We start from the raw sequence: 13,279 nt of genomic DNA, 5'->3' as shown, positions 1-13,279 counted from the left end.
ATGGGTCTTGGGCAGCTGAACCCCTTAGGTGCCTTTAAAAATCCCAGCTGTAGTGAATGAGTTTGCTGGCAGGAATGGTCACAGAAATAGCAAATTTTAAGTAAGTATTAGGCATTATCCACAGAAAATAAATGCTGAACTTGTAAACTTGAGCATCCACGCTAGTAACACCCATCCAGTCAGAGAACAGAAACAATGCCATGTGAGCTGTGCGTCCATTCAAAACTAACAGCTTGACTCTTGGATATTGAGTACTCTCAATGGTTGGCTCAGGAATATTGTACAGATCAAGCATTATTAACAAATTATTTGGCAAATATTCTGAACAAGTGAATTTAAAAAAAAACCCATAAATTGCTGGCAGAAAATTCACAAAGAGCCTAAGAGGCATAAATGTGGCAAACACGTTATTCACTATTAATTATTCACTCAGCTCTAGTAAATATATTAAACGTAGTTAAATGTGGCCCTCATTCAGCAGCGTATTTGAGCACACAACCTAACTTTAGGCACCTGAGTAGTGCCATTGATCTCAGTAGTCTGTGGAACTATTCAGGTACCTAAAATTTAGCCATGCTGAAATACCTTGCTGAATTGGGGCCTCTGTGGGTATATCTATGCTGCAGCTGGGAGCAAGCACCCTTAATATCCATTTATATTCTTGCTTATTGCTGAAATAAAATATCTTGGGGAGGTGTCTACTGAAAGCTAAGGATTTAGTCAAATGAGATTAATGGGCATAAGATTCCAGTCATATTCCGTGGTGTTTTTCTTAGTAATCATTTTCATAGGTATACTTTGTAAGATTATATATGTTTGGGACAGACTATTGTATTAAAGCAATATTATGCACTGTACCTTTTCTGTCTTTCAATAATTAGCATGCAATTAATTTGCTGCTTGAGGATCAATTAGCCAATTTTCTGTAACCTTTCCCTTATTTAAGCCACTTGAACTTGCAATTTGAAGAAATTTTATTTGAAGAAATATTTGAAGAAATTGCAAGTCCCAGTTATTTGAAAGATGCTTTTGCTTGTTTAACTGTTGCATTGGCAGCTCATGCTGTGCTGTTCATGTTTTGTAAACAAAGTTTTGAAATACATTGTACAGAGTAAATAGGTATTTCTAGATTTTCAATTTTCTAATATGCTAGTTAAAAGTTTCAGGGATTGTTGTCTACAATTAATAAAATTGAATAATATGCTAGTACTTCATCCTGTAAATAAAAATGAAACAATACTTTAGCCTATTAAAATTAGTTCCCTGAATAAAAAAAATACAGTAGATGTTTTATAACATTCCTGATTATACTATATTTATTACTGTAGCTAAATGGTTAGGGACCTGATCTTGCATACCCTTACTGCCAAACAGAGTGCTACAGGAATAGTCTCATTCAAAAGGAGCTATTCATGATAGAGGTGTGTGCAGGTGTGTCACTATCCTTAGAGGTATGTGCAGGATCTGGCAGTAAGAAAGGAGGGGAGTAATATGTTAATGTCAGAAGAGTCTATGTTAGAGAGGAGTCTGAGCCACATGATCCATTAGTGAGATGTGGGCTAGCAGTGCAGTGCCAATCCAGACCCAGATCTGACTGTCCACAAAGTTCAGAGGTGTTAGGATTTAAGGTTTTGGTTGCAGTCAGTCTCCAATTTATATATTATTTAAATACATGTGAAAAGCAAAATGAATTGGCGAGTTTCATATTAGGCTAAAACTTTTTATATCGTAGAAAATGAGTGATGGCTTTTTTACAAAGAGAAGACAAAATTAATAAAGATGATAGAAGAGGAAGAGTTTAAATGTCACAATAATTCTACCATTACTATCATTTCTACTTTAAAATACATAATTTGCATGCTGTGTATTTCAGCTTATTCTTGACTTTGCTAGGTGGTTCATTCAGACATGGCTCAGGATTTGAGGTATGACCTCTGCAAGTTTTAGAAAAGAGAGAGAATGTGTAGGCCTTCCCAAAATTACATGATATCAGATCTATTGAAGGAGTGACCTTGGAATTTTTGCTATACTGTTTATGAATCTGCAGTTGGAAAAAAAGCACCTTTGAAACTAACATGTTTCTTTGCTACCCAGTTACATCTTTCCATGTCAAAAAGTTGAAAATGTATTCAAAATATGAATTGTATAGCTTACCTGTGACAATTCAGTTGCATTACTAAAAGCATGGGAGAATACGTGCACTTTTTAGCAATTAGTTTTAGCATAATTATATGGCACTTTCCATTTTGCTCTGATTTTGTCATTCTACTAGAAGTGCCCAGTTAATGCCATGATGCATGCTCTTGACGTCAGAAGGCTGCTGTGGATGGAGTGGGAGAATGCTTTAGTAGTTGTTATGTAGCATGATGTATTTATTATCTCTGATCTTCTTTTATAACTCCTCTGTTCTCATTTCCCTTTTTCTTTCTGTTTCAATTACTTTGAGCAGCCTCAAGAAAAAAATACCAAACCACCACAATGAGTAAGTCCCCCATGAAGTAATGAAATGCTCACTCTCTCACAGTGTCATTTCATGCTTCTACACCTTAAACTCTGACCATTTTCTCCATTGGGGAAAATGTCAAGTTTAGGTGTCAAAACCACTCATTACTAACTAATCACTAGCATCCGAGTGAGAAATAATTACTAATACATTCTGACTCAGTTTACAGTGTTTGTTTGCAGAAAGTACCAGAATCATTAACATTTCCAGTTCAATGGCATTTATACATGAATTGTTTATTTTTTTAAATTATACTGCTTGAAAAAAATCGTTCTTGATACCAATATGGCTCAGTGTGCTGATAACTCATTATTTACCAACAGACTGGTGCACCAAGATGGAAGTCTGCCTGACCTAACCATGCTGAATTTAACTGCCGGCAATGCAAAGGAAGAGGATAAAAATCTGGAAGAGGATGGTGATGAAAGAATGGAAGAGAGAGATGGGGAGGGAGAGAAAGGTGGGGATGAAAAAGAGAAGGAGGAGGAAGATGAGGAAGAGGATGATGAATCTGATGTAGAAGAAACTTCCGGTAGGCTTTGAGGCTGTAATGTTGCCCTTTGCTAACTTTATTTAACTTCAGTTGTAGGTTCATCTTTGACGAGCTCATCTTACTTTAGATAACATTATGTTTTCCTTTTAATTTTGACTAGAGTCTTTGCCAAAATAGTATGGATTGAGCAGATGGGTCCTTGTTAATTATTCAATATGCTTCAGTCTCTTAAGATGAGAACAGCTACTGTTACCTACAGTATGCTTACAAAATGAAAAAACCCTCCAACTTCTACTAGAGGAAAACTCTTTACAAAGCCAATGATGGATGAGGAGGTTCCTGAAGCTCATGGAAAGCTCCTTCCATGTGAATTCCGAAAGAAATAATGCTTTTTTTTCTTTTGTATTGTATGTTTTTAAGGTTATTCATTTCAGTAAGTTCTCTGCTTCATTGTTCACGAAAAGCATTAGTGTCACATTTTTCAATTTTGAATGAGGAATATCTCACTGATTCTAAATGAATATAAAAATGCCGAAGTGTGGTGGTGGGTGAGGTTAACACTGTTATCCTGGATATCCTTGGCTAAGACATAAATAATTTCTGTAATACAGTTATGAACATGAACCCTGCATGACTTAGATTAGCAAGAGAAATAACACGTCAGAGACAGGAAACTGAGGGAAGAGTGTTTAGAACAGAGGAAAATCAGATTGTCTGGAAATTGCCTTACATTAATTTGGGCAACTACTGTTACCATTATATGTAGAGCTCTGGAACAGAAATAGAGACTTGAAATGAGGCCTGCTCAAAGAAAAATGCCAGTTTATATGCTATAAGAAGCCTGCACCAGGGGATCAGAAACCACTCGTACTTCCCTGGCTGGGGGATTCCATCTGCATAGAGGACTCCACAGTGGGTATAGCCCTGGCATACCCAGCTCCTGTGCTCTTTCTGTGCAGGCAAGAGCGTGATTGGAATATGCTGCACTCTGGCTTATCCCTAGCTGGTGGAAGTTCCCTTGGGAACACTGGCCAGCTGTTGAAAGTTAACCTACACTGGGGCAGAGCCAAGAATCAGGGAGCAGTAACTGACTCCCTGGAGGCCTCCGCTCTGTGCTGCGCTGAATGGATCTTGGCAGGAGCACAGAAAATATCTGTGACTGGATGTGAGGTACTTTTAAATTAAATACACATATAGTGTGTGTGTGTGTGTGTGTGTGTGTGTGTGTGTGTGTGTGTGTGTGTGTGTGTGAGAGAGAGAGAGAGAGAGAGAGAGAGAGAGTGAAAACCAAAAAGCTATATCATAAAGTTGCACTGTTAAGCACTCAAGTGTCTGGAGTTGCCAGCATTATTTTAGCAGGGTAATGCATACAGTCTTTGTTGCATGATTAAATGCTATTTCTCAAATAATACAATATTCCATTTAATTTTTTTAAATGTGTAGCATCTTGTGCCATATGTTATTCTCTGTATGCCAGATAGAACTCATGACCATAATTTGCATGCCCTGCTTCATTCACCTGGCACCTTCAAAGTGTTGTTTTCCAGTATGGTAAAAAAAAATTGCACAATATAACATTTTATTCTTTGAGAAATAATACGTGATCATGTCATTAAAGACTATCTTAATTCATACACATGCATACAGAAACATACTTGCAAAGGAGATTTTTTTAAAGAAAAAAGAAGAAAACAAAATGAATAATTGGGAATTATGTGGCCAGAAACCCAAAAAGGCAGAATTTCATACAAAATATGCACTCAGTAGACAGTTCTTTTTCTTTTTAAATAAAAATAATTATCAGAAAACTTGACATCATTGTCTAAGGGGCCCTGAAATGCCTCTGCATCTTCGGCCAATTTAGGCAACCACATCTAATTTTTCATCTCCAGTACTAACTGTGCAACCATTCTTACTGTATGTTAGGTTCTCATTCGTCTTCATTTTACTAACCCAATCTTCAGACTTAATTCTCATTTTAAAAAGTGGTCTCACTCTACTTCTCATCAAATAGCATTGTGAGCTAGTGAAGTCTCAGATTACTGATGCTTGATCCTGCAAAGTGATCTGGCTAGCAGACCCTTTTCCAAGATGGAATCCATTGACTTCAGTGACACAGGCATATGAGTCCACATCCATGTATCAGCTTGCAGGATCAGGTCGTAAGACTATATTGTTTATATAATACATATGTACTACATATATAGGTACCTTATAATGAATTATTACAATTAGTTAAAACTAAATTATTACTAATATTACCAGATAACTTGCATCCAAGAATTTTCAAAGAGCTGGCTGAAGAGCTAACTGGATATTTAATGCTGATTTTCAATAAGTTCCAGAAGACTGGAAGAATGCTAATGTTGTGCTAATTTTTAAAAAGGGGTAAATGGGATGATCCAGGTAATTATATGCCTGTCAGCCTGACTTCGATCCCTAGAAAGATAATGGAGCAGCTAATATGGGACTGAGTTAATAAAGAAATAAAGAAGGGTAATGCAACTAATGCAAATCCACATGGGTTTATGGAAAATAGATCCTGTCAAATTAACTTGATATCTTTTTTGATGAGATTACAAATTTGATTGATAAAGGTAATAATGTTGATAAAATATACTTAGACTTCTGTACGGCTTTTGACTTGGTACCACATGATATTTTGATTTAAAAAACTGGAACGATATAATATTAACAATACACACATTAAATAGATTAAAAACTGGCTAACTGATAGGTCTCCAAATGCAATTATAAATTTTCATCAAGCAGGTATGTTTTCAGTGGAGTTCCACACCAATTGGTCCTTGGCCCTATGGTAGTTATTATTTTTCACAGTGACTTGGAAGAAAACATAAAATTATTACTGATAAAGTTTTCAGATGACACCAAAATTGGGGGAGTAGTATTAATGAAGACAGATCTCCGATTCAGATACAGATCACTGGTAAACTGGGTGCAAGCAAACAATATGAGTTTTAATTCAGCTAAATGTATACACCTAGGAACAAAGAATGTTGACCATACTTACAGGATGGGGGATTCTCTATCCTGGGAAGCAGTGGCTCTGAAAAAGACTTGTGGGTCATAGAGGATATTCAGGTAAACAGGAGCTCCCAGTGTAATGGTGTGGCCAAAAGAATTAATGTGATCCTTGGTTGCATAAACAGTGGAACTCAAGTAAGAATAGAGGGGTTATTTTACCTCTGTTTTTGGCACTGATGTGACTGCTGCTGCAATGCTGTGTCCAGTTCTACTGCTCACAGTTCAAGAAGGATGTTGATAAACTGGAGAAGAGAAGAGTCACAAGATTGGTTAAAAGATTAGGAAACATGCCTTACAGTGATAGACTCAAATAACTCAGTCTATTTAGCTTAACAAACAGGAGGGTAAAGGGTGATTTGATTACAGTCTGTAATCTACATGAAGGAACAAATGTTTAATAATGGGCTCTTCAGCCTAGAGGAGAAAGATATAATGGGATCGAATGGCTGGAAGTTGTAGCTAAACAAATTTCAGACTGGAAATAAGGTATAATTTTTTAATGGTGAGGGCACTTAACCACTGGAACAATTTACCAAGGGTTGTGGTGGATTCTTCATCACTGATCATTTTTAAATCGAGATTGGATGTTTTGCTAAAAGATCTGCTCTTAGAATTATTTTGGGAAGTTCTATGGCTTTTGTTATACAGGTGGTCTGACAAGATGATCACAGTGGTCCCTTCTGGTGTTGGAATCTATGAATTACGCTAGTGCCTAGAGGCCAACTCGCAAGGCATGTGCAAACATAGAATAAGAGAGAATCCTTGTCCCAAAGATTGTACAGACTAAATAGACAAGACAGTCAAAAGTCCAGGGAAAGGGATAGAACACACAGGCAGAGAGAACAGAGTGATGGCTGGCCATGTTAGTGCCATGATTTTTTTTTCCCCATTTTTTTTGTTGTGTTGTTGTTTTGGAATTAAACTCCTTTATGTGAGGTTAAGTTAGGAGAGTATTTGCTACCTGGAAAAATAAAGGAAAGGAGAGGGGACATTGAAGGGAGGGGAAACTGTAAGGGGAACAGAGCAATGAAGAAGTAAGGAAGGGGAGAGGAGCCTGAAGGGCAGGTGGAGTGAAGTCGAAGTGAAGAGACTAAGGGAGGAGACAGGAAGGGGTTGGAGCAAACAGCCAATCAGTACAGGGCAGAGAATATTCAGAGTGAAAACTGTGGACAACCTTGTCGTGACATTATTGCTGTCTGACAGGCCCTGTTTAAACTGCTTCTATAGCTGCTTCTGCCACCTTCCATCTCTGTCTGGCTCCTCCCTTCAGTTTTTTCCTTTCTGCACCAAGGATATGGAACGTAACAGTGTCCAAGTGGGGGTCACTCCCACATAATGCTGGGCCTCGGGAGCACTGGGGGCTTGTCTCTGGCTGGCCCCATCTTTTGCCTTCCTTTTCCTGAGTGCCACACTACCTGCTTAAACTGCTCCTGCTGGCTTACGTCTGTGACTGGCTCCTCCCTGCAAATTACATTTGTCAAAATAAATGAACAAAGTACATCTGTGATGCTACCTCTGTGTTTTTTCATCAAGTCCTTCATTTATTGGTTAGCAAAATATGGTATTCTACGATGTAGTGTGTTATGTGTATGAAACAGAGCAGTACTAATGCTAAGTGTACAATGAAGGTAACTAAAAAGTTGTATTTCAAGCAAAACTCTGCAGGAGGGTTTGCAGACTCTATTACAGTATATTGCTCTTCCCAGAGGACTGTGTAAACATCTGAGAGACTTGTGAACATGTTTTTAATCATCTCAGTGGCATATTCAGCTTTTAGAAAGCAGTGTTCGGCCATATGCTAGCGTCAGGCAGTCTTTTCCATTTCCACATTGTCACTCTCAGCAATACCATTTTCAGGGTTGGAATGTGATTCTGCTCAAAGCTGACATAAAGATTTGCTAGGAAGAAATATCCTCTGTGAATTATTTTCATGTTTACACTTTTCTGAACAAAACAGGACCATATCCACTAAATAGAATCAAACTAAACTGTTTTAGTTCTACAAGATCAATTGATGGATTAAGGCAGGGATACATGGATTCACGGATTCACAGATCCAGGCCCTGGGTCTGCAGGGGCCATTGGATGCACAGTCAGTGCCACAAGTACTTTTGTAGTGGGTAGCCTTTGATTTGTTGTTGTGGTGGGCCCCATTTTGTCTTAATCCACCATTGAAAGTCAGAGCTGATTTTACTCACCTTAATGTCTCTTGTTTTGGGGCTGAGCGGAAAAAATCCTGTCTTACTATTTTCTACTGAAGAGGGAAGTAACAAAGGTAAAGAGAGTTTTTCAGTGACTCCATTGGGTTTGTCTTTGCAGATTTAAAGAATAAGTGGCATCTGGTGATCGACCGCCTCACAGTGCTATTCTTGAAATTTCTGGAATATTTTCATAAACTGCAAGTTTTTGTGTGGTGGCTTTTGGAACTGCATATTATCAAAATTGTTTCTTCATACATCATCTGGGTCACAGTGAAAGAGGCAAGTAAAACCTGTGCTGACAAAATTTCATCCTTCTATTGATGCTTCTTGGCTCCACAGCAAACACTTGGGCCAAACCTCGTTCCAACCTACTTCTTAGGTGCAGTCTTAACTGCGGTTCCATGGTCCAGCTGGGCTCTCCAGATGTTGGTGCCTAATCAAACCCTGAAGTCCCATCTTAAATTAAAGTCATCAGTTGGGAATGGGGACCCCTCTCACACAGCAAACCTGCAGTCCTCTCCACCAATGAAGATACTACGGTTTTTGTTTAATTTTTTGGGAGCCAAAGTCATAGTCGCTCTGTCTTTCTCCATCCCACCAGCAGCCCCTTCAGATGAGAGGGAGAACTCTGATGTGCCTAGAAAATAATTTGTGAGAGTCCCCTACCACGAAAATCAGCCTTTCTACCACCCCCAACAGTCCACTGTGTACACCTTGTTGCTGCAAAAAAATCAGGGCCACAGGTTTGGCCCTTTTTATTTAAAACCATACTTGTAGAGTGAGCATGCCACTGTGTGGGTTAGTGGTGCTAATAGTATTTTGAAGTTAGAATTGTTTCCAACCTAATTGATTACTATGTTTTCCACCGGCCACTAACTGCTGTTGAGTTTCAGTGACATCCATGTCTAGCATCACATCGAGAGCTGTTTTAAATGTTTATTTCATTACTTTTCTTAGATCTTGTTTTCGGCCCTTTGTTTTGAAGGATTTTTCAGTGACTGTTGTGTGTGAGGTATTGTAGGTGTAAAAGGTCACGTTAAGGTGCCTGGTCATCTGGCTGCTCTGTGTAATTTCTGTTTTGTGTTTTCAGGTGTCTCTGTTTAACTTTGTGTTTTTGATTGCCTGGGCTCTTGCTTTGCCATATGCTCAATTCCGCCCATTGGCATCAAGTGTCTGCACTGTTTGGACATGTGTGATTATCGTCTGCAAAATGTTATATCAGCTCACATCTATTGACCCTAGCACCTTTTCCAGTAACTGTACAATGGTGAGTAGTAGTGCATATTAAGAGTTTAATTGCTAGGTACTTCAGTGAAAGGACAGAGCCAAAGGAAGCATGTGAAGTGTTCAAAGCTGCGGTTCAGCTGATGTGTTTCCGCTGAGCCATCATGATTCCTGCCCCCAGTGGCTCCAAGGAGATTCTAACGAAAGAACTTATCGTTGTTTGTGTTTTAGCCTACAGAAAATGAAACTGACATAGGCAGTGAAGAACTGAAGACGTCGCTTCTCTACAGCGCACCCATTGATCCTACAGAGTGGGTTGGATTAAGGAAGTCTTATCCCCTGCTTGTATACTTAAGGGTAACTGCTCTACATTTTTCTGTGTTTAGACTGACTGCCTCTTACTCCCGATGAACTTTTCAATACCCTTGAAATGGATCATGTGCCCCCCCCGCGCGCGCACACACACACACACACACAATACATTATTCCATGAATTGTGAGCTGTGGGCAATGGAGAAAAAAAATGTGATGTACGGTTAGGGGACAAGTGCCCTGCTATGCATGATTCCTAAGCCCCTAACTCAAGGAAATTCCATGCAATAATTCAGATAAAGTGCACAGGGAACCATAGCTCTCTTGCGCTACTATGGACTAAAAGAATGTCAAGAAATTTGACTTACAAGATTTGTAAGAAGTAACAACATACATCCACTTCAGATATTATAAAATCTAGGATAAATGTTCGATCTGGATAATTGTCTCTGGCTGCCAGCACATTTCACCTGCAATTATTTTTTTAAAACTTTTATCCCTTAGAAACAACTTGGGAAAAATGTTGTGGGTTTTTTGGGAGGTGGGGGTAGGGAGAGGGGAAACAGCAATAATCCTGTCTTTATTCTAGTTTTTGTTCTGTTTAATGCAGGCAGGGTGTGTTTTGTTACTTTCATTTGGATTAAACATTTCTTAGTTTTACTCTATGTCAGCACCCGAAGGCTATCCTGCATGACTCCCTTAGGATTAGAGAGTGTCTGAAGTCCTTTAGTTAACGATTTAGGATAAGAAGTTCTGCATGGAAAATGGCTGAAAAAATCATGGTTGAGTCACTGCACATTTAGATTATATCACAGGTTTAATGATCACTTGTGACTCCTCCTGAATTAAAAAAAACAATCAGTGACTTACTTCACCTACCTGTATGGTACCTTCATTGGCCTGCAGATTTATGTTCGTTCTGAACACAGTCATCAGATTAGTTGAAATTAGAACTACACCCTTCTGCAGAGGGTAACTTTCTCAGTGCTGACCCAGCCCATTTCAGGTTCTCTGCTTCTTATCTTCATGTGATTTCAGCAAGACAAGGCCAAAATTTGGGACAGATGCACAGTTTCTGGTCTTTTATCACATAAAAGATACTGTCTGGCAGTACTTAATAGTGCTGCTGTTCCCTCTTGCACCAACACAGGCAAAGTGAACAGCCCACATAAATTAGGGTTATGAAAACAACACCAAAAGAACTCTATCAAGCACTTCCATTGTTTTGTTGGTGAGAACAGAAGTCAGTGGCCTTGCAGGTATTCGAGTATGAATTCAGAGTCTCAGTTGTCAAGACACCTGCAGTGAGGAACAGTAGGTCTCTCTACCCCCTCCAGAGGGAGGAACAGAAATTGTGGAATTGGTAAACCCTTGATGCATTTTATGGCTCAAGTAAACTTCCCATTTTGAAATTGAATCCCAGAACATTTTGGTATTGCAGCAATATTAAACAATAACATCCACTAGAATATTCATTGATTATGCTTCTCAGAAAATATTTCCAACTCCTCATATTTCAGTTTTGATTTTATCTTCTTTTTATTGCTCTTTTGTAGAATAACTTACTGATGCTGGCTATTCTGGCCTTTGAAGTTACAATTTACCGGCATCAGGAGTACTACAGATGTCGAAATAATCTTACTGCACCTGTGACTAAAACCATTTTCCATGACATTACAAGATTACATTTGGATGATGGACTCGTAAACTGTGCCAAGTATTTCATAAACTACTTCTTCTACAAGTTTGGGTTGGAGGTAAATAACATATTCATGTGGTTAAGACAATGATTCCCAACCATGTGTTGTTTTGTTTTGTTGGTCCCAGTTAGAGATGTACTGACAACCTGCTGCTTCCTCATCTGCTACTCTCACTAGGGCCAGAGTTGTCTAGGCACAGTTACCACCATCTCTTCCCCCTCTCCATCTTCCCCTCCCCATGCTTTTTCTCTTGTTTTTCTCTTTTCTTTTCAATATACTTGTTTCTCATTCCTGTGCTCTGTTTCTAATTCACCAAAAGGGAAGGCTGTGTGCTATTCAGGGAGGGATTGGCAAGGGGCATCCACTGATGTCACCCACAACTGAGTTGAGTACCATGGGAGCAGAGGAGAAAAGCGGCAGCTGGCAGGCTACTGTCTATGGCTAAGTACATGTTAGCTGTTCTTGCACCTGCTGCACTCTGGACTGTTGCAGGATCTGGGAAAAGAAAGAAGTCACTCTTTATTTTAGTATTATTTATATTTTGGTAGATCCAAGAAGCTTGGTTCCCCACTGTGCTTCTTGGCTTCAAGAGCTTACTACTTAAATAGACAAGATAGACAAAGCATGGGCAGGGAAAGATACAGGGGAAGTGATTTTCCCAAGGTCACGTGGCAGGTCAGTGGCAGATCTGGAAGTAGAACCTGAGCTCCTGAGTCCCAGGCCAATGCTGTATTCCATGGATAAAGTTGCTCTGCTTTGCCAGCCGCAGCACGGGTAAAGGGGTAGGGCAGATCTGAGGTTAGACAGCTCTCCTTCCTCCTTCTGTATCTCTTGTTTAGCCTGCATCTCTGTCTAGCTCTCACCTTCCCTCTGCCTTCCCTTCCCTGCCAGTCTGGCACCAACTCATACAGACAAAGCAAAATTTAATCCATCTTGAAAATAAAGTAATGCTGAGTAAATACCTCATAAAACACGTATAAATATTTGCTTGAATAGAACAGTGAATTTGCTTCCGCTATGTTCACACCCTTTTGTGTTCAATTTTCGTTAATATTCAAATGAAGAAAATTAGTGTAGTGGCAAGAATGTTTGTGTAAAAGGCAAGTTTTAAGCAAACTTTAGAGAATACCTGCAGAAAGCAAGTTTTCAGCTCATGTGCATAAGTATTTGCAGTGGAAACCCAATTATAAGTTACTGTGTGCCTATGAGTCCAATCAGAACTAACCAACATCTCTCTCAAATTCCAAATAGTCAATGTAATGAATGGTTAACAAGCAACCCTTGGGAGCAATTCACCAAAATTAGTTAGCCACAAAAATTGAGACCATCACTGTTTGAGAGCAGTTCCTGGAGAGAGAAATGATGAAATTCATTGACTAAATGATTCACTATGAATTATTCACTGAGTTCTAAAACAAAGTGTTGCATCATAGCATCACCTAAAGGCACTGTTTTAAGTGCAACCAGAGAGTAGAAACTACCCTGGGAAAAAGAGCTTCAAAAATAATGGCGAACCACTTCAGAACAATTGAGCTGTTTGTCTATAGTAAACAAAAGTTACATTGTCACAAAGCTTATTCTTTTTATGTGGTTCCCACCTGAGGATGCCCTCCAGTTATTATTTTTCTTTATGAGTTCATTCTTTTAACATCTGTAAGTAGTATCAAAATATATGTCTATGTAACATGCATTGCTTGGCAACAATTAAGCATTTCCAATCTAGGCTTTATCATGACTACGTTCTGGCCATTTTCTATCTTTTTAGTAGCATGAAATGGAAACTTGCTTTACAGTTGTATTG

The 13,279-nt window shown here is 38.9% G+C and overlaps 1 protein-coding gene across 1 annotated transcript in view; it reads left to right on the top strand.

Moving 5' to 3' along the window:
• The window catches only part of PIEZO2 (piezo type mechanosensitive ion channel component 2), a 432,480-nt gene that overhangs the window by 331,993 nt on the left and 87,208 nt on the right, over window positions 1-13,279 (top strand). The window contains exons 18-22 of the mRNA XM_037892875.2: window positions 2,827-3,035; window positions 8,361-8,521; window positions 9,333-9,509; window positions 9,698-9,823; window positions 11,335-11,535. Of these exons, the coding sequence (XP_037748803.1) occupies window positions 2,827-3,035; window positions 8,361-8,521; window positions 9,333-9,509; window positions 9,698-9,823; window positions 11,335-11,535 (874 nt within the window). The remainder of the gene's footprint in view (window positions 1-2,826; window positions 3,036-8,360; window positions 8,522-9,332; window positions 9,510-9,697; window positions 9,824-11,334; window positions 11,536-13,279) is intronic.

This window comes from Chelonia mydas, chromosome 2 (assembly GCF_015237465.2).
Source record: "Chelonia mydas isolate rCheMyd1 chromosome 2, rCheMyd1.pri.v2, whole genome shotgun sequence".
Lineage (NCBI taxonomy): Eukaryota > Metazoa > Chordata > Testudines > Cheloniidae > Chelonia > Chelonia mydas.
The sequence above is the reverse complement of the archived record's forward strand: the minus strand, read 5'-3'. Positions and strand labels throughout refer to the sequence as shown.